Source organism: Ips typographus, linkage group LG2 (assembly GCF_016097725.1).
Source record: "Ips typographus isolate SLU linkage group LG2, UJ_Ityp_2.0, whole genome shotgun sequence".
In the NCBI taxonomy this organism is placed as follows: Eukaryota; Metazoa; Arthropoda; class Insecta; order Coleoptera; family Curculionidae; genus Ips; species Ips typographus.
In genome coordinates, this window is record NC_138423.1 from 3,234,693 (window position 1) to 3,255,289 (window position 20,597).

A 20,597-nucleotide genomic window follows, 5' to 3' on the forward strand; every position below is an offset into this window, starting at 1 on the left:
AACCATTGACATTTGACAAATTTAAAAATGGCGGCATTGTCTTGTACGTTTACATTTCGCAGTTCAAAACAAAGTTAAAACACAAAATTGTGAGGTAACTGTCCAGGTTTTCTATAGTGTGGGCACTAAAACCAGAAAATGAAGATCCATTGCAAGGTTTGCGTAGTAAATAGATTGTTGCCGCCCATTGGGGGCAACATGAGAAAAAAGCCTTGCAAATCCACCCTTGCTATTTGTAAGCACCCCAATAACGAAACCTACTGCTTGCTTTTGTTCCTGGGGCAAAACAAGTCCGGCACCAAATACGTGATCAAAGACAATATCATGAAAGTCCTGGGGCGATTTATCCAAGAAGGAAAGTTTACAATTCAGTTTAAGAAACCGGAACATGATTTGTGCATACAGGGAGACCCTATACAGATAAAAAGTTTCGTTCACACGCTGGCCAGTGCTATAGCAGGGAAAAAAGGATTAGATAAAGTAAAATATTCAAGTATAAGTATTGCACCTATAAAACATAAAGAGGTTGCACCTACAAAAATGTTTATCACTAAAAAGTATGATGTGTGAGGGTGGTTGGGATGTTTCTAAATAGTTTTTTCCAGGTCTGAGTATCCAAGCAGCTTTCCACGCACTTTAGAGTCACTCCACGTGAATGAGATTGAGAAGATGGGGTTCAACACTACTACAATGCTGACCAAAATTCTACTACTTAATAAGCTCAAAGTGCTGAACTTAAGTCATAATACTCTTTGTTATCTGCCTGAGGAATTGAACAAATTGCCAAATTTAAAAGAACTAAACCTATCTCATAACAGGCTAAGTGAGAGTACCCCAAAACAGTGGCAGTGGTTAGGTAATTGTTTGTCAAAGAGTTTAACCTTGCTAGATTTAAGTTATAATGAATTGAGATACATTCCTGATCAAATAGTCAAATTGCAAAACTTGGCAACCCTGCATCTCAGCCATAACTTATTACAAACACTTCCAGCAGGAATTGGTAGTTTAAGAAATTTAAAAATTTTCTCTGCTTCTAATAATGCTCTCACCACTTTACCAGGGAGTGTTAAAAAACTCAAACTGCAAAGCATTGATGTATCTAACAATGACTTTTCTCGAAGTATTCCAAATGGGGCTAGAATTTATCCAAAAACTTTACAAGCTTGCAGTTTGAAAGAATATGCAGCTAAGAAGGTTTTAAGTTGCAGAATCCCATATCCGAAGGGTAGTTTGCCATTAACGGTAATTGATTTCCTTGACTATGCCAAATATTGTGTGTGTGGAAAGGCATGTTTTAGCATCTACTTAAGACAGTCACATAACCTTCTTTTGTCAACAATTTCAGAGACAATCAATGCTGTAGCCGATGATAGTGTTTATGTTCCTATTGACTGTTATTTTTGTAGTTTAAAGTGTTTCCGTTCGGTGTTTCATAATAGGGTGAGATATCCGTTAGTTAGATAGGACGCGGTAGATTTTGGTTAAAAGAATATTCGCAGATAATATCTTGTTTAAATTACAAGATGGTCTGTGACTTGTGACTGTTGTGTCACATATAGCATTTCATTAGACAAAGATTGAATAACAATTTGTGTTTTATAACATTATCAATTTCTCAGACCTCTAGCACTATTTTTTAAAGTTTCTCTAAATCTCTCAGTGTCTCAGTTCCCCAAGTGTGTGTTTTAAATTGTCAGAGGTCTCTAGGACCGTTTTGAGTGTGCCACGGACCTCTAAATGTACTGAGAACTTTCTCAAAAGTTGCAGAGCCTACAACTATCAAAGTTTCATCTCTAAAACCTATTGAGAACCTTCTTAAAAGTGTCAGAGGCTTCTACAAATGCCTTAAACTTTCCCAGACTTGTTTTAAATTGTCAGAGGCCTCTAGGAGCGTTTTGAATGTGCCAAAGACCTCTAAATGATACTGAGAACATTCTGAAGGGTTCCAAAGCACTCTACAACTGTCTTAAACTTTCCCAGAACCAGTTTTAAATTGCCAGAGGCCTCTAAGACTATTTTGAAACTGCCAGGGACCTCCAAGTGCTACTGATAATCTTCTAAAAAGTGCCAGAGGCCTCTACAAATGTCTTAAATTTTCCAAAAGTTGTTTTAAATAGTCAGTGGCCTCTAGGACCATTTTGAAACTGCCAGGGACCTTTAAGTGCTACTGATAACTTTATAAAATGTGCCAGAGGCCTCTACAAGTGTCTCAAATTTTCCAAGAGTTGTTTTAAATACTCCGAGGCCTCTAGGACCATTTTGAAACTGCCAGGGACCTCTAAGTGCTACTAATAACTTTCTAAAAAGTGCCAGAGGCCTCTACAAGTGTTTTAAATTTTCCAAAAGTTGTTTTAAATAGTCAGAGGCCTCTAGGACCATTTTGAAACTGCCAGGGACCTCCAAGTGCTACTGATAATCTTCTAAAAAGTGCCAGAGGCCTCTACAAATGTCTTAAATTTTCCAAAAGTTGTTTTAAATAGTCAGTGGCCTCTAGGACCATTTTGAAACTGCCAGGGACCTTTAAGTGCTACTGATAACTTTATAAAATGTGCCAGATGCCTCTACAAGTGTCTCAAATTTTCCAAGAGTTGTTTTAAATACTCCGAGGCCTCTAGGACCATTTTGAAACTGCCAGGGACCTTTAAGTGCTACTGATAACTTTATAAAATGTGCCAGAGGCCTCTACAAGTGTCTCAAATTTTCCAAGAGTTGTTTTAAATACTCCGAGGCCTCTAGGACCATTTTGAAACTGCCAGGGACCTCTAAGTGCTACTAATAACTTTCTAAAAAGTGCCAGAGGCCTCTACAAGTGTTTTAAATTTTCCAAAAGTTGTTTTAAATAGTCAGAGGCCTCTAGGACCATTTTGAAACTGCCAGGGACCTCTAAGTGCTACTGATAATCTTCTAAAAAGTGCCAGAGGCCTCTACAAGTGTCTTAAATTTTCCAAGAGTTGTTTTAAATAGTCAGAGGCCTCTAGGACCATTTTGAAACTGCCAGGGACTAAGTGCTACTGATAATCTTCTAAAAAGTGCCAGAGGCCTCTACAAGTGTCTTAAATTTTCCAAAAGTTGTTTTAAATAGTCAGAGGCCTCTAGGATCATTTTGAAACTGCCAGGGACCTCTAAGTGCTACTAATAACTTTCTAAAATGTGTCAGAGGCCTCTACAAGTGTTTTAAATTTTCCGAAAGTTGTTTTAAATAGTCAGAGGTCTCTAGGACCATTTTGAAACTGCCAGAGACCTCTAAGTGCTACTGATAACTTTATAAAAAGTGCCAGAGGCCTCTAAAAGTGTCTTACATTTTCCAATAGTTGTTTTAAATAGTCAGAGGCATCTAGGACCATTTTGAAACTGCCAGGGACCTCTAAGTGCTACTAATAACTTTCTAAAATGTGTCAGAGGCCTCTACAAGTGTTTTAAATTTTCCAAAAGTTGTTTTAAATACTCCGAGGCCTCTAGGACCATTTTGAAACTGCCAGGGATCTCTAAGTGCTACTGATAATCTTCTAAAATGTGTCAGAGGCCTCTACAAGTGTTTTAAATTTTCCGAAAGTTGTTTTAAATAGTCAGAGGCCTCTAAGACTATTTTGGAACTGCCAGGGACCTCTAAGTGCTACTGATAATCTTCTAAAAAGTGCCAGAGGCCTCTAAAAGTGTCTTAAACCTTCCTAAAGTAATTTTATTTTTAGCTCCTCATTCAAGATTTGATTTTTTATAACCACTTAAAAAAATAAGTAATTTGAAGCAGTTTATTCTTACTACTTTATGTTTTATACAACAACATAAAGTAATTTCTCATTACTTTATGTTTTTGTATACAAATTACAGACCTTCTTGTTTTTTTTTAAATTTTATTCTTGCTCAAGGATGTTGAATTTGATTAATAATAACGTGTTACAATTCGAAATAAAATATTGTGATATCTTTTCTACATTTGTATAAGGATGTATTGGAAATATTCTTTTAACTAAAATCAGATGTTCTCAGTCTTTTTAATACTTATAATTATACTTCTTAGTTACGTTTATTATGTATTATTAGCTTGTAGATGTTAACTATTAAATTTGACACTGTGTGTCTGTCTTCAAATTTTCTACATTCTAGTTTGTTTATTAATGGTATATAAATTTTGCGACAATATACTCTAATACCCAAAAATATACTAATGTCTTGATATATAAACTTTTGTCACTGCATAAAGCAACTTTTTATACTTTATTACTTGTATATTGACATGTTTTATTGAAATTCCCTGTTTAAAACAAAGGAAAAAGGGAATATAAGTTATGCACTTGGCAATAAATCAACAATTTTAATAGCATGAATAGTGTATTTCTTACAATTTTTCCACTATTTCTTCCATAATAAAACAAACAGGCAAACGTATTTTAGTTATGTGAAGATATTTGGTTGAGTTCCAAAGTAGTCCAAGCTTTGGTGTGCATTTGGGTTGTTTTGAATTAAAAACATACGGTTATAGAAATCCAAAATAAGAATAATTCGCTGATAAAAATGATTTATTACTTTACGAAAAAATATGCAGACATTTCAGTTAGTGTCATTGTTCTATTTTAAATTATTTAAACCACCAAAAACACATGAATTTCTTCCAATATTTTTTCTCACTGTTGTATACAGGTATTTATAAAACTAAAACTGGCCATAGGCCAAAGAAAGTCTTATTCAAAATCTAGTAGAAGTTTATCTGAAATCATCTACTGGATTAGTTACATAATTTTGTTATTGGACCATTGTTATTTATTTCGATAAACGAGTATTTACTGTTTGATCTGCATTTGGACAGAGAAGAAAAGGCATTTGGCAAGTTTTCTGTCTGGATCGCGCATGCAATTATCACTGTTTTCCTGTCCGTTACATGGTTTTCTTATGCCTAGTTTTAGTTTTACCTGTAGACTTTGATTAATCTATCACCCCGTAGATGTGTGGACAAAATGTCAACAAAAATTAAAATAATTCAATGCTACAAATTCGGAAATAGAAGAATTTAAATTGATCTTACTCTGTCCTTTATACAGGTTTGGAAATTAAGGCTTAAGAAGTCAACGGTAAGAAGAAATGCAAACCAATGTTGGCAAAAATGAAGAGAAACATCATGTGTCTGTTACTGAATAATGATCCATGGATTTCCTGCTACTTGCAAGCATAAGTTTGTGAAAAAAACGCTTATAAGATCAGGTAATATTTTTAATAATAATATACATAGAACGAACAGGTAAATATCTACAAAAAGCTGGTTTAACTAGTTTACAACAGACGAGTATTTATATTTCGGGAAAAGCGCTTCCAATCATGTTTTTTCCGCGGTATCTATAAGTATAAGTCCTGATGATAAATCGATTTCCATTCATTTTCAACGGACATATCCTGTCCGCCCTCAACATGAAACAAGTGGTATACAGGGCCATTTCAAGTTCCGGACTGGTACCGATAAACATCGAACCTACCGGTTTATCAATGTCGTGGAAAGTAAAGTGGTGCTTCAGTATCGCTCCTTTCTACAAAAAAACATACTCATCTGTTGTGCTTTTACACTTTTTATCGCAAAACCTCTCCAAGATCGATTTTTTTCATGTAACCCAAATAATTGGCACGTCCTTGAGTTTCCTCCTCGTTAAAGTAGACCCAATTGTGCAACCCTGACACTTGGTTGTTTTTAATTTCGGCCAGGAAAATGTGTTCGAACCCACTGGAACCTATTTTTCCTCCACCTCGAGAGTACATGTAAAACCACAGCTGACGTAGTAGATCCTTGAACTCTTTAGGATCTTTCCCTATTAAACCTGCAAAAACCAGATTTCAGTTGGAAGCAGTTTTCAGAGTGGGAAACGCACCTTTTCTGACGAGAAAACTTCTAGCAAACTGCATAACTGGTGTAGTTAACATAACATCCAACAAGTTGTTTTCTTCTATTCTTTCCTGTCCTGAATATACTTCGTTCTGACTAGCTTCGACGAAGTAGTTGTTATAGAGTAAAATTAGTTTTTCTATGGAAGGAATTTGGTAGGCTGCAGCGTTGATATTCAGCAACCTACCACAGAAGTTGTGTATATTTTCAAACTTGGATAAAACAGGAGCAAACTCACGGTAAAGGAGCTTCATCAACTGAAGACCTTGAAATAGTCTTCCCTTGTAGATTTACCGTGACATACTTCATGGCGTTATTAACGTCTTTTTTTAAAAGAGCTTCAGAAAATTCACGCAATTCATCGTCTGTAGCATTTGAATTACCGTCTACAATCATTTCTTGAGTGTCATCAGTCTTTTCTTCTGCATCTTTGGTTGCAGTCCCTATAAAATACAACCCAACTCAACATATAGTAAAATAAAATATTTTGAGAGTAGTTTAGGCTGTTTAATCTTTGTTATACTGGGTGGATCACAATCCATTATAGAAAAAAAAGTGAAAGGAGCAGAGTTTGAAAGTTTAACTCTACAGGGTGGTCCAGTTTTAAGTTAGTTAGTTATGGGTGGGCATATTCTGTCCTCCACCGCAACCGCAGGTCTATTGTGGCTCACACATAAGTTAAAGCTCATCCAGAATACTCGACTCCCTGAGGAATCGAATAACTGCTCTGGATGAGAGGTTGTCCAGGTCTTCTGGGCGTACATACGCCCGTTCAAATATGGAAGACCTGGAGTAGGCCAGAGCCGGACACCGGCACAGTAGGTGCGCGATTGACTCGTCATCTTCCATACACTAGCAGCATTCGGCGTCTTCCACCAGGCCAATTTGCGCCGTCACTGCCCTCAGGTGTGGTCTGCTGAGTTGCAGGAGATTGTTGGTCCTGTTCCTAGAGGGCCCCCTAATAAACTTCTTGGAGTGAGCCAACCCTGTAGTTCTCAGCCATAGGTCGGAGTGTTCCTGATAACACGGGCGATGTAGGCCACCTCCGAACCCAACTAAGCCAGTTCATCGGCTTTGGCATTCCCTGTGAAGTCGGAGTGACCCGGAATCCACATCAGGGTAACGCTGTTGGATTTTCCAAGAGTGTTAAGGACTTCATGACAGCCCAGGACCTGAGGAGAGGACACGAACAGCGGCTTCACTGTGAAGATTTTATCGATTTCCGCCTAGGGGGGTTTTTATTCATCATCTCCCTAGAGCAGATCTCGATGGCATAAGGTTCAGCCTGCAGGACCATTGGTGTTTGCCCCAGTCCCTCAGTCAGACAGACTCCCGCTTTGGCACAGAAAGCCCCGGCTCCAGTCCCTTTTGAGGACTTTGAGCCGTCCGTAAACCAGCAGATATCTGCTCGGAGTAGGTCATCATCGTACGAGGGTCCTGTAGCAGAAATCGGTGGCAGCCGTGCCCGGCAGAACATCGGGGGGCATAGCAAGGGACTCGCGATTTACAATTTTTGCAAGTGGCTCTCGAGGCTCCATGTATGTGGCCAGGACACGGGTAATATGGAAGAGCCGGTAGGAGGCTATCCTTGCCTCTCTCTTCAGCTTTCTGTAAGTACGCCACTGCACAATGTCGACAAACGTCATTAACATCACATAATGAGTATTAATTTCGTAACTACTTGTTCCAAATTTGATCAAAATATCTCCAACGCTTCAGACATAATGCATATCAACTTATTTTTTGTTGGGCTATCTAATGCTGACTTATTGACATTTAAAACTGGACCACCCTGTATACAAGTGAATTTTGACAGGTTATTTGGTTTACAATTTCGAGGACTTTGTGCTAACTTGAGAAGAAGCCAAAAAACACCAAAACATTGGTGCTTTTTCCAGTTTTCTTATATCTCGTAAACTTAGCATATCTAGTGTAAAATAGTTCAGAAGAAAGTTGTAGAGAATAGAATTTACTAACATTTGGCTGGTAGCGAATTTCTAGGACCAACAACAACCGCAACTCTGTTCCTTATCGATTTTCTACTTGATCGCAACAGTTTATTGTGGTCCACCCTGTACTGTCATCAATGGTACAGAAAAAGTTTTTAAATCATTAATTTTAACTGAAATTTCTTGACAAATTGTAGTTATTACCAGTCAGTTTTGGTTGATTTTTATTTACGTTCACATTCTGGTTCTGAGAATTCCCTTTATTATTGCTGATTACAGCGGAGGCCGCTTGTTCATTTTTAATCCAGATATTATTTTGCTTAACCCACTTTTGCGGGCCTCTAGAAACGGGCTGTCCTAAGGCCGGCCAAGGCGTGGAGGTCGAAAATCGATTAAGAAGGACATTAGACACTTTGCCTGTACTGTTTTGAGCTTGGATGGATCTTCTGGAGTTGGTAATCTCACTACCCTGACCTAATTGATATATTTGGAATTTACGTTACGATAAGTAGCAAAAATAGTAATTATGTGTTTGGCAGCCCATAACCCATGCCTATGTTCAGATTTAATGTTAGTTTATATGGTGTAAAATCAAAATTATTTGTTACCCCGATGCCGCCCTAATTATAGCAGAGAATGAAGAGGACTTGCAACAGCTCCTACACGCATTCTATGAAAAAGCTAAATCATTCAACATGCAAGTATCCATAACAAAAACCAAATTTCTCGTCATTTCCAAAGAACCAGTGTAACTTTCTCTGGAAAGCAAAACTATTGAACAAGTTATGTCGTTCGACTACCTATACATACAAATTACCTCAAGTCAAAATAGAACGAATGAAGTAAATGGACAATATATGCCTTAAAAATTATGCCACACTACTACTAGAAAAACTTACTGAAACCAAACCCTACCAAAGCCCAGGTATCTGGTTCTGTATTCTGGTTTCAGTAAGTTTTCCTAGTAATAGTGTGACATCATTTATAAGGCTTCTTCCAGTTTAGTTTCAATCTGTCTGTATGGCCAAGATCGTCAGCATATATGAAATGTTTCGATTGAGAGTGTATTGGTTGATCGTTACTGTAGATATTGAAAAGGGCTAGACCCTGTGGTAAGCCATTTGGACACCCACCTAGCAAAGAAAAAATTAATTGTGTCCTGGAGGGACAAGTGCTGGAACACACAGACAAACCCAAATATCTCGGTGTGGTACTCGATCGCTCTCTGACCTACAAATACTACTGCCAAAACACTAGGCAGAAACTCACTACCAGGAACAACCTTCTTAAAAAACTAGCAGGGAGCAAACCCAAAGGTTTTAAGAACAACAGCTGAAGCAATGTGTTTGTCAACGGCGGAGTATGCCTGTTCGGTATGGAGTAGATTAAAACACGCAAAACAAGTCACCACGGCACTGAACGACACATGTCGGATAATTACCGGCTGTATGAAGGCTACTCCATTACCCATTAGGTACTTGGAGAGGTTCAAACAAACTTTTGAAGACAGACACCTTTTGCACCAGCTCGAAGAACCTGGATCCATGCGGCATAAGTCCAGGAAACGCTTTATGAGAACTGTAGACATAGAACTCCCAGAGAGTTACCCCCTACATCAAGAACCCTCTCACGGAATAGAGACAGAGTGGAAAATCTGACGCATGCGTTCTGGCGTCGCCCTTGTCAAGCCTAACCTGGCGAAGTGGGGTGTGTTAGGAAATGACGACGTCCTATGCGAGTGCGGAGAAACACCTCAGGGAAAGAAAGAAAAACATCTCAGGCAACACATTAAGAGACCGCAAAAGAAACACAATGACGCTCCTTTAGGAAGACCTCCAAAGGGATGGATAGAGTCTCCAACATCTCAAAGGAACTGTAAGTTGGAAAATACAGCCCTAAGGCCTACAATATGTGGCAGAAGAAGAATACGAGGTTTTAGTGTGCTTGCACACAGCGCGTAACACAACGCAATGTAATGGACATAACATAACAATCACATAAACATAAGCGCAAACTTAAATTTTCTCAAACCCTTTTGTTTATTTTACAATCCCTAAGAAAAAGCGGCATTTCATCGTAAACAAAATGAATGTTTTACATAAAAATACCGCTTTGTCTTACAGATTCCCTCTAATCATAACATAAATAGGGTTGGAAAAAATTAACTTTCAGTTTATGTTTAGGTGTGTTTCTTTATGTTGACGTCCATTATGAAAGAGGCATTAGTGTAGCATAGTTCAACATAGCCTAACCTTCTTATTCTTGTGAAATGCAATATGATTCATTTATGTAAGATGTGGATTAACTTGTTTTGATTTAAGGAGAGTTTACACATGCAAAATTGAATTTACTGGCACAAGTAAATCTATGCATGTGTAAACTGTCCTTTAAACACGTACAGTTCTCGCGGAGCCAGTTTACCCCTGCCTCATGAACTTATGATAAAGAAGCGCCCATGCAATATTGATTTCATCCTTGTCTATCGTTAACTTATAGAAATTCTAAGTATCTACCGGGTGACAATAAAAAAATGACAACCAAATTGTCACGAATGTGACATGAAGGTCTATTCTTCGTTATAGATTAGATTCTTCGTTAAAAATACTACATATAAGATATGTTTTAATTATATTCAGTACTTTTAAGCTACTTTATTAAGATGTTTAGAGAGAAAAAATGTGGGCGTTACATGAGTTGGAAAAGCGTCCGGTCGATATTGCGCGAACTCTCAAATGTAACCGTGTCCGACGAACCATCAAGCAGTTGGAAAAGCTCGGCCATACTGGTCGCCGTCGAGGAAGTGGCAGAAAGCGGACCGTTAGAACCGAGAACGAGTCAGGCGAAATCCGAGGGTCTCCATGCGAAAAATCGCTTGTGAGATTAATGGGGAATCAATCCGCCAAATAGGATCTACATCTCAAGCCTTACAAGCTCCAAAAAGTTTAGCTCCTCACCGACGATAACAAACGGCTTGAAAGATGCATACGACTCCTTCGCCACGCTCCCCTTCAGTGGGACAAAATCCTCTTCTCAGATGAGAAGCTGTTCACCGTTGAACAAGCCCACAATCACCAGAACGATAGGAGCTGGTGTGTGGAAGCCCCAGGCACTTCGGCCAGCGGCAAGACCCCCCTCGAGGCCGTCGTACTTCCGTGGGCAGAGCAGCACTTTGGCAATGCAGATTGGACGTTCCAACAGGACTCTGCTCCGGCCCACAAAGTAAAAGCGACTCAGGACTGGTGCCGGATCCATTTTCCGGATTTCATTTCGTCGAAGGAATGGCCACCCTACTCGCCAAATCTAAATCCGATGGGCTACAGTGTGTGGTCTATTTTGGAGACCAGGACCTGTGCTACACGTCACAAAATTTTGAAGTCGCTGAAGGAGCGCTCGAAATTTTCAGAAGCGCTTGGTACTCTGTCGAGATGCGCAAGGAGGCCACTTAGAAACTGACTATTTGTTTACCCATATTTTGTTTTCAACAGATTTATTGGGATTCCTTAAATTATTTTAGTAGAAATTGTCTCAACATATGCTTAGAAGCCCTACAATTATTGATACTATTACATATACTCTGGGGGTTGTTTTGTTTTAACCTCTAGACTCACCCTTTTCCATTAATGAATGCAAAAGGTTTTTTGACTAAATTTTGATTTGATTCATATGGTTTTATTGACCTCAGCATTGATGAGGCACTGGTAAACTGGCTCCCTGTTGTTATTTTTTATTTGGATAAATAAGCACAGAACTTAAATTGATTTATGACCACAACCACATTAAAGCAGCCAATTTGATTTTTAATAAACCAGATTTTTGCTTTTCTGCATACTTTTAACATATTCTACAATTTTCTAAGTATCGAAACTTTCTCATATTTAAAATTAACCTGTTTTCTAAAATCACTTGTAAGCTTCCCAAAAAGTCTTTAAATGCCTAAAAAAATATCTATAATAACTTTGCCTTTGCTGGACTAAGTTTGGTATAGTTAAGTTTTTCTTGGTGCTCAGTAACACTCAAGGAGAGAGCAAGCTAAGTCCAATTATCAAAATTTCACACACAGACCACAATTAGAAACCCTCTCCAACATGGTTCGATGAACCACAAAACTCCATGCAAAATTGTTACCATGGGTTAAAAGGAACGGAAATTCAATCAAAAACATCCCACAGCCTTTAAAATAATTATGGATAATTAGTGGAATATACTTACAATATAGATCTACTAATATCACAGCAAAAATCACTATGAGCATTGCATTTAGTGTTGGGGAGAACATGTTTGCTACTACTTGGCAGTATTTGAAAAAAATGATAATAATAATACTAGTACACTATCTCGTTCATGGTTAAGAAAATCAACGCTTATTTTATCTTTACTTATTAGTATTAATTAACGCAGTACAAGATTGTGAAAGTAGTGGCTAGTGGCCTTTCACTTAACCTTTACCTAAATTAGCAAAACAAGTTTTAAAATGTAAACAGTGTTTTGACAGTTGACAGCCCTTAATTGTAGATTGTATAGCTTAGCTAGAGATGGGATCGTGAAATGCATATTTTCACCGGAATTTTTGCTATTATACAATTGCAATCTTGAAACAAGTTAAAACTCCTAAAAAACCCGGTAATTGAAGAACAAAAATGACACGTTAATGTTAGGTTAGGATATCAAACTAGTCACCCAACTGTCAAATATCAAACCGAGTTAAGTCGTTAAAGTAGGAATGGGATTGCGAAATGCTTATTTCTACTGAAATTTTGTTATTACAATAATGCAGTCTTGAAACAAGTTGAAACTCGTAAAAAGCCCGGAAATTGAAGAACGAAACCAAAAAAACAAAAAAGAAAGGTTATGTTAGGTTAGGATATCAAACTAGTCACACAACTGTCAAACATCAAACCGAGTTAAGTCGTTAAAGTAGGAATGGGAAATGGGATTGCGAAACGCATATTTCCACTGGAATTTTGTTATTACAATAATGCAGTCTTGAAACAAGTTGAAACTCGTAAAAAGCCCGGAAATTGAAGAACAAAACCAAAAAAACTGAAGGGTGTCATAGAAGGAGAAGGAAAATAATAATCTTCACCAACTTAACACTCCACTTTATTGAATCCCTTCGAATTCAATGTAGAATCAAATATAACAGATTTTTGTAGGAACTAACTAGAAAATGATTGAGATCGAAAAACGTAAGCATTGAGCAAGAATCGTCCATCTTGTGTTGTAATCCTGAGTTAAAGTGTCTCGTCATCGCCCTGAAGTCAGGTCCTTGCGTCCTATTCTTCTTTTTGCTTCTTGCCGGCTGACACTGCTGACAGTGTCGCCACAGTACCCCCCGTCCAGCGACAAAGTCGCGAAACGAACTGTTTTCCTTGTCTTAGCTGGCAACGTTGCGGGAGATTTTCGAACTTCTTCAAGGCGCGCATACGAATGTTCGGACTGGATCTGGAAATCATCTGGCAGATAGGCGGGCTTTAGGCGGTCTATTGTGATGTTGTCACTACGATTGCCAAGGTCAATCTTGAAGAACTTGTCACTTCTGGAGATAACACGATGGGGTCCAGAGTAAGGCGCTGTCAAAGGTGGTTTTACTGCATTATTTCGCACAAAAACATGGGAACAACTTGAAAGGTCCTTGGAGATAAAAGTTTTAATCTTGCTATGATCAGATGCTGGTCTAGGTTGAAGTTCTAACATTGTTGCTCTGAGTTTGCTGACCAACTCATTTTCGTTGGCTGGTTCAGTGGATGAATTTAGAAATTCTCCTGGTAGTTTAAGAGTGGTTCCATAAACAAGCTCAGCTGGTGAACAATCAATGTCCTCTTTGAAAATGTTTCGAAGACCCAATAAGGTTATTGGTAAAACTTCAGTCCAACGATCCGACTTGGCTGCAATGAGGCTTGCTTTAAGGGTCCTATGAAAACGTTCAATAAAACCATTTGCTTGAGGATGATATGATGTTGTTTTGATGTGCAGAATACCCAAGAATCTGGAAAGTTCTTTGAACAAGCTTGATTCAAATTGTCTCCCTCTATCCGAAGTAATCTTGCTGGGTACACCAAAACGCGATATCCAAGTAGAAATAAAGGTGGATGCAATGGTGGTTGCTGACATGTCTTTAATTGGAACTGCTTCGGGCCATCTAGTGAAACGATCCATCATTGTTAACACATAACGAAAATCACTGGACGATGGCAATGGTCCAACTATGTCGATGTGGACATGGTCAAATCTGTAGTCAGGCATAGAAATTTTCTGGTGAGCTGTCTTAGTATGTCGGTTGATTTTGGAGCGTTGACAGTTGAGGCATTGCCTACTCCAAAGGGCTACTTCTTTCTTGATGTTTCTCCATACGAAACGACTGGTCAGAAGCTTGATGGTTGCCTTAACACCGGGGTGAGAAATTCCATGAAGCTTTCTGAAAATACTAAGTCGATGTTTTTCTGGGATATAAGGACGAAATTTATTTTCAAAAACATCACAGTAAAGTTGAACATCAGTGCCTGGGATTTGAATCTGTTGAAGATTTAAACTGGAGTCAGTAAGCAGCTGGTTTAGTTCTGCGTCGTCAGTCTGATCTGCAGCTATTGCTTGGTAATTAATCTGAATATCTTCAATACTCGAGATTTCAGGTCTGGAAAGGTAGTCTGCTACTATGTTGTCTGAACCTTGAACATGGCGAATGTCAGTGGTAAATTGTGCAATGAAATCTAAATATCGAAACTGTCTAGGAGTGCACTTGTCACTTTTTTGATAGAAAGCAAAAGTGATTGGTTTGTGGTCAGTAAAAACAGTAAATCTGCGGCCTTCTAACATGAATCGAAAGTGTTTAATAGCAGCATAAATGGCGAACAGTTCTCTGTCATAAGCACTATACTTAGCCTGAGCAGTATTTAACTTCTGAGAGAAAAAAGCCAATGGTTGAAGTTGATCATTGTTCTTTTGTTGTAAGGAGGCTCCTACAGCAAAATCCGACGCATCTGTAGACAGAATGAGTTGAGCAGAAGGTAAGGGATGTGACAAAAAGGTGGCTTCAGCGAGGATTTCCTTACAGCTCTCAAATGCCTTCACTGCAACATCAGTCCAAGTTATTGGTTGCTGTTTTTTCTGCTTACCTTTAAGTAAGTCATGTAATGGTGCTTGAAGCTCAGCAGCCTTGGGAATGAATGAACGGTAGAAATTTAACATCCCAAGAAACCGTCGAAGTTGCTGAGTGTTGTTGGGCTTGGTAAAATTCCGTATAGCAGAAAACTTCTCGTCTGTTGGTTTGATGCCCTCTGCCGAAACTTCATGACCTAAGAAAAGAACTTTATTTTGGCCAAAAACACATTTTGACGAATTTATTAAAATTCCATATTGGCATAAACGTTCGAATACCATACGTAAATGTTCTAAATGTTGATCGGCTGACTCAGAGGCAACAAGGATGTCGTCAATGTAGACAAAACAGAAATCCAAGTCACGGAAAATTTCATCCATAAACCTCTGAAATGTTTGAGCAGCGTTTCTGAGCCCGAAGGACATGTACACAAATTCGTACAGACCAAACGGTGTTGTCACTGCAGTCTTATGTATATCATCAGCAGCAATCGGTATTTGATTGTAAGCGCGAACCAAATCCAGGGTGGAAAATAGTTTCTTGTTGGCCAATCCATGAGTAAAGTCCTTGATGTTGGGGATCGGATAAGAATCGTGAACGGTACGAGCATTAAGAGCTCGATAGTCTCCACACGGTCTCCAAGAAGTGTCCTTTTTGGGAACAAGATGCAAAGGTGAGGACCAGCTACTTTTTGATGGGCGGATGATTCCTTGTTCCAACATGGATTGAAACTCCTCTTTGGCGATGACAAGTCTGTCAGGTGCCAAACGTCTAGGGCGAGCTGATGCAGGTGGGCCAGGGGTAGTTATAATGGTATGAACAGTGTTGTGTTTGGCTTTGGAGTGTTGGTTGCGTGGCTGGGTAAGTGATGGAAAATTTTTGAGAAGTTTGTGGTACTCTGTAAGGACAATCATAGTTTGAATGAAAGGACCGTAAGAATTGGCATTATTTCCAATGGTTGATAGGCCAGTTGTCCTGTCAAAGATTGCGAGCTTTCTGCTATCTACAATAATGTTGTAAAAAGATAAAAAGTCGATTCCCAAAATTGGATGTGAAACATCGGCCACAAGAAATGTCCAACGAAAGCTTCTGCGAAGTCCAAAGTCCAAGGTGAAAGTACGCTGTCCGTAGGTCGAAATTTCTGAGTTGTTGGCTGCCAAAAGCTGGTAATTGGAGCGAGGACGCCTTTCTTTAAGCAAAGTGTATGGAAAAATGGAAACCTCGGCGCCGGTGTCCACTAAAAAACGAATTTTTGATGAATTGTCAGTCACAAATAAGCGGCGCGGGTTTGAGGAGGGTAGAAAACCCGCCGCTACTGGTTCTCCCCCCTTGAGTTTTCCGAGATAGTGAAAGAACATGGGCTATTACATTTTTTTGCTTTATCACCGAATCTGGAATGATAATAGCAAAGAGTACTTTGGTTCGAGGCCCTGTTGGTTGTCGTTCTCTCTGATGTCCTAGATCTGGAGCGTGGTTGTCTATGACAACAACTTTTGGTCTCCAATCTGTCCAGACGCTTAACAATTTCAGCCAATTGTTTGTGTATATCAGAATCTACACTAGAAACTGTACAAGCTAAAGATGGTGTACATACCTCATGAATTTTGTCAGCTAATTTGGCTAAGTTGTCTAGTGACATACCTTCCTGAGTGGTTAGAATTGTCTGAATCTGCTGGGGAAGTCTTCCAGTCCATAATGTTCTGAGAAAGTCCTCTGGAAGGGAAGTTGGTGCTAAACTCTGCAGCTTCCTGAGGTACTCGGATGGCTTTCGATCACCCATTTCTTCCTGTTGAAGAAGCTGGTGGATTTTTTGGTGTTGAGAAGCGGATAGTCTCTGTATGAGTTCCTGCTTAATAGTTCCATATTGATTGGCAGTAGGAGGTTGTGCTATTAAGTCACGCACGAGTTGGACTTGGTTAAAGTCTAGGTTAGCCACAACAATATTATATTTGGTGTTGTCATTCACAATACCACTAATAGCAAACTGACTGTCTAACTGAGCAAACCATAGTGCCGGTTCGTTTGGCCAAAAAGGTGGTACTTTTAAGGATACTCTCTCTACCATGTGGGTAGGAGCTGGTGCTGCAACTGAAGGTGATAGAGATGATGAAGTACCTTGTTGTTCCGTAGCCATTGTGGTGCGAGAGTTGTGAGTTTTCGAATGGTTCAGCGTTCTAGAACGTCCAAAAAGTAAGTCTGACTCTGGCTTGTAGATTCTTTTGTGTCGGGGTCACCAATGAAGGGTGTCATAGAAGGAGAAGGAAAATAATAATCTTCACCAACTTAACACTCCACTTTATTGAATCCCTTCGAATTCAATGTAGAATCAAATATAACAGATTTTTGTAGGAACTAACTAGAAAATGATTGAGATCGAAAAACGTAAGCATTGAGCAAGAATCGTCCATCTTGTGTTGTAATCCTGAGTTAAAGTGTCTCGTCATCGCCCTGAAGTCAGGTCCTTGCGTCCTATTCTTCTTTTTGCTTCTTGCCGGCTGACACTGCTGACAGTGTCGCCACAAAACATAAAGAAAGGTTATGTTAGGTTAGGATATCAAACAACTGTCAAATATCAAACCGAGTCGTTAAAGTAGGGATGGGATCGTGAAAGAAAACACCTGGGACCCAATTCTTGAAAGCAGGGAACAGAATTGTCAAGAGAATTGTTGGTAGAATGTGGCAGAAGTAGCTGACAATGGCGGGTTTATGTCACATTCTACAGGACTTTTTCTTGATTATTTGTTTCCCTCGTTTCAAAAATACGCCCTCTGGTGCAATGGTAAATCTAAAAACAATGGTTATACTTATACGATGACGGTTTCAAATTTGTCGTCCGACGTTTTAGTCATCATCAACGTTTTTTTTTTGTTATGGACGCCATATTGGGTTTTTAGACGACAAAATTGGTTCTTTTTATTCCGATTTCAGTGATGTATGACAACTTACGATTTGCTTTATAAATGACGAGAAATTAATAAAAACTAATTTTACCTTAGTTGGCTTTAAATACTGTCAAAAATGCCCTAATTTTAAAGTCAGTGAGAAAATGGCGGCAGTTACAGCAAAACTGACAACAGATTCACGGTCTCCATGCCAAAATTAGTTAAAATGGCCACCTTGACATGTCTATAAATCCAGTGTGGCGGCGGTCAGTATAGTAGGCCAAGAAAATTCCTCTGCATTTTTCCAATCACGTGACGTTGATCGGGCACTGCTAAGTTGCCCCGTTTGGCCGCTAGAGGATGTCAAACTTGATTACCTTTTTTCGGACAATATGATTTTTGTAAATAGCTCGAAAACAGTTTGAGGTAGGAGTATGAAAGTTTTACCATATTATGTCCCTCAAAGAGACCCAACTTTTATTATACAGGTGTGGTAAATCCGAAACCTACCATAGGAAAACCGTGTAACTGACAGAGAAACGTAGATAATTGCATGCGTGGGACAAAGACCAGAAAACGAAAAAAATACCAAGTAGGTCATATTTTCAGTACGCTGTTGCCAAAATCCAGCACATTTTGTCGACGGTATTGGATTTTGGCAACAGCGTACTGAAAATATGGCCTACTTGGTATTTTTTTCGTTTTCTGTCTTTGTCCCACGCATGCAATTATCTACGTTTCTCTGTCAGTTACACGGTTTTCCTATGGTCGGTTTTGGATTTACCACACCTGTATATTACATTTTTCCATATAACGCACCGGTTTACTTTGAAAATTAAAAAAACTAGATTTTGCCACTAGATCAACATTTTTGGAAAATTGTTCAATTTTAAAAAAAATCTTCTTCAACTGCCTTAATTCGTTTAGGTAAATGGTAGAAATGTGACGGGAATTCTCACTAATTAGTCACTAATCACTAAGTTAATTGTGTTATATATAATATATTACAAACAGGGAAACAAATAGGGGATGAGATACAATTTGTCCATCACACTATTGATATTCACAGTAAGATAGTTTACAGCAAAAGCAAATACAAAAATAAATTAGTCATATTACATTCTATTTAATTTTAGTTGCTTATTTTGACTTAATGACAAAGCAAAAAGTAATTATTAATTGCTTGTGAAAGATTATTTATAACATTAAAGTGTCAAAATTTTAAATATGATAACTTGCAATAAACACACTTTAATTAGAAAATAAATAACAGAATTAAGCAATGAAAAAAGCCAACCTTTGAGAATAAACTAATGGTTTTAATAATGTTGAGTTTCTGAATAAATTGACATTAAAAACTTAAAACAGAAACAGAAACAAAAAATATTAAAAAATGCTACAGAGTAATTTATTTTATGTGCCTTTGAAACTCAATGATGTTATAACATTGATGTAAACTGATTTTTGTCTTTTCTTGACATCTTTGACTTATTAAATTTTGTTGTCTGTTACTGTTTGTAGTTTTAGGTCCAACAAGTGAGGGTCGAATTTTATTTACCCTGTTATTAGGTAAAAACAACTTTGCCAAAATTCTTCAATTAATAATAATGTTTAAAATAAATTTAAAAGGGTTAAAGAATGCTTTAATTAGTATCAATCAAATTGGTTTACAGTTAAAAAGCGTAAATTAAGTCTTAATATTTAAATTATTGTTTTATTGGTACAAAATTAAAAAATCAAATTCAGAGATGAACAGGATGACAGGAAAAAAACATTAACGACTTTAATAATAAATAAATTTCCAAGTTAACACTATAAAGCGGTTATAAAACATATATTACAAACAGGGAGACCTAAATAGGGGAGACACACACATATCGGATGATGACATGTGCTGCGTCATTTGGTACTGGGAGATATCAAAGTCGGGGGGAAAAAACATTTGGGTCATTGGGGTAATTGGGGATACACTCGGAGGCAAGAACAAAAACGGGGAAATGTTGGACGATTTCCGTTCAATGGGAAAGAAACCGTTGGGCACTAATATGGGAGTGTTAGGCACGTGACTGATCACTAAATTGGGGCGATCGAAAGTAGTGTTATTGCCTTCAGGCTTGACTTGAAGCATGTCTTTTGCAGTTGATAAATGCTCATTCTGAGTTATCTGGCCCAAGTCGTTTTCAGTTGAAACGTAGTGCAACTTAGTGTTCCCGTCGATTAGTTTTGACATCTTTGTCCTGTATCATATATCACGTGTGACAAAAAAAGTTAATTTTGCCTGGAAAATTTACCTGTAGTACCCTACCGGGCTTTCTCGTCCAGAATCACTGTCACTCATTTCCGATCAAGTCAAAAATTAATAAGTTAATAGGTAAGTTAATCATAGACTCGTTGAACTTTAAATCATTCAAGAAACACTACAAACAGACCTAAATTGTGGGTTCAGTTCTTATCAGTAAATTCCTTACAAGTTTTTTTAAAAACCAATGTTAAGGTGCCTGATTTAGTAGGTACCCTTAAATGCTTACATATTTGTATTTAAAAATAAAATAAAACAGTCATGTAATGTAACTTTTGAAAAACGAAGCTAAATTTAATAGTCCACATGTGCGGTACACAGCATTGTTTGTAGTTTGTGATTGATCAAGAAACGACATTCTTTAGATTGAAAGATGACGATTTGACGTGAAAATTAAGAAAAACTGTCTGATTTTGTTGCTATAAACGGTCAAAGAAGATCGAGAACAAGTTGTAATGCTCTAAAGTAGTAAAAAAACAGACTAAAAGCTTCTAAAAGCTTTTGG

The 20,597-nt window shown here is 38.1% G+C and overlaps 5 protein-coding genes across 12 annotated transcripts in view; 2 read left to right on the forward strand and 3 right to left on the reverse strand.

The window, feature by feature from the left end:
- The window catches only part of LOC145724335 (trafficking protein particle complex subunit 12-like), a 33,026-nt gene extending 27,788 nt beyond the window's left edge, over positions 1 to 5,238 (forward strand). For all 6 annotated transcript variants that reach the window (XM_081972512.1, XM_081972514.1, XM_081972513.1 and 3 more), the window contains exon 11: positions 5,037 to 5,238. In XM_081972512.1, the coding sequence (XP_081828638.1) occupies positions 5,037 to 5,049 (13 nt within the window). In that variant the 3' untranslated portion in view covers positions 5,050 to 5,238. The remainder of the gene's footprint in view (positions 1 to 5,036) is intronic.
- The window catches only part of LOC145724339 (uncharacterized), a 116,822-nt gene that overhangs the window by 84,718 nt on the left and 11,507 nt on the right, over positions 1 to 20,597 (reverse strand). The window lies entirely within an intron of this gene.
- Positions 32 to 4,321, forward strand: Lrr47 (Leucine-rich repeat 47). Of its 2 annotated transcripts, XR_014176985.1 has the most exons (3): positions 32 to 557; positions 606 to 1,699; positions 1,881 to 4,321. XR_014176985.1 is itself a non-coding variant. In XM_081972523.1 (2 exons), the coding sequence occupies exons 1-2, from the start codon at positions 139 to 141 to the stop codon at positions 1,462 to 1,464; spliced, it is 1,278 nt and encodes a 425-aa protein (XP_081828649.1). In that variant the 5' UTR covers positions 32 to 138; the 3' UTR covers positions 1,465 to 4,321. The 2 variants fall into 2 exon arrangements, 1 of the variants encoding a protein (XP_081828649.1); XM_081972523.1 differs by having other exon boundaries at positions 606 to 4,321.
- On the reverse strand, positions 5,192 to 12,409 carry LOC145724338 (endoribonuclease Arlr-like). Of its 2 annotated transcripts, XM_081972524.1 has the most exons (6): positions 12,025 to 12,409; positions 8,020 to 8,289; positions 6,105 to 6,309; positions 5,853 to 6,049; positions 5,569 to 5,801; positions 5,192 to 5,516 (listed from the first exon to the last, which is right to left on the reverse strand). In XM_081972524.1, the coding sequence occupies exons 1-6, from the start codon at positions 12,089 to 12,091 to the stop codon at positions 5,283 to 5,285; spliced, it is 1,206 nt and encodes a 401-aa protein (XP_081828650.1). In that variant the 5' UTR covers positions 12,092 to 12,409; the 3' UTR covers positions 5,192 to 5,282. The 2 variants fall into 2 exon arrangements, with proteins under 2 accessions (XP_081828650.1, XP_081828651.1); XM_081972525.1 differs by lacking the exon at positions 8,020 to 8,289 and having other exon boundaries at positions 12,025 to 12,404.
- LOC145724950 (uncharacterized) lies at positions 19,424 to 20,252 on the reverse strand. The gene is made up of 2 exons (XM_081973456.1): positions 20,085 to 20,252; positions 19,424 to 20,030 (listed from the first exon to the last, which is right to left on the reverse strand). Exons 1-2 carry the CDS (start codon positions 20,129 to 20,131, stop codon positions 19,631 to 19,633), a joined length of 447 nt encoding a protein of 148 aa, XP_081829582.1. The 5' UTR covers positions 20,132 to 20,252; the 3' UTR covers positions 19,424 to 19,630.

Excerpts from the sequence above, each read along its gene's own strand:
- Lrr47 (XM_081972523.1), top strand. The coding sequence starts at position 139 with ATGAAGATCCATTGCAAGGTTTGCGTAGTAAATAGATTGTTGCCGCCC. Across the intron at positions 558-605 it reads AAAATGTTTATCACTAAAAA|GTCTGAGTATCCAAGCAGCT; the intron begins GTATGATGTGTG and ends AGTTTTTTCCAG.
- LOC145724338 (XM_081972524.1), bottom strand. The coding sequence starts at position 12,091 with ATGTTCTCCCCAACACTAAATGCAATGCTCATAGTGATTTTTGCTGTG. Across the intron at positions 6,310-8,019 it reads AAATCAACCAAAACTGACTG|GGACTGCAACCAAAGATGCA; the intron begins GTAATAACTACA and ends TGTATTTTATAG. Across the intron at positions 6,050-6,104 it reads GTTGATGAAGCTCCTTTACC|GTTGCTGAATATCAACGCTG; the intron begins GTGAGTTTGCTC and ends CTTCTGTGGTAG.
- LOC145724950 (XM_081973456.1), bottom strand. The coding sequence starts at position 20,131 with ATGAGTGACAGTGATTCTGGACGAGAAAGCCCGGTAGGGTACTACAG. Across the intron at positions 20,031-20,084 it reads AGCCCGGTAGGGTACTACAG|GACAAAGATGTCAAAACTAA; the intron begins GTAAATTTTCCA and ends TATATGATACAG.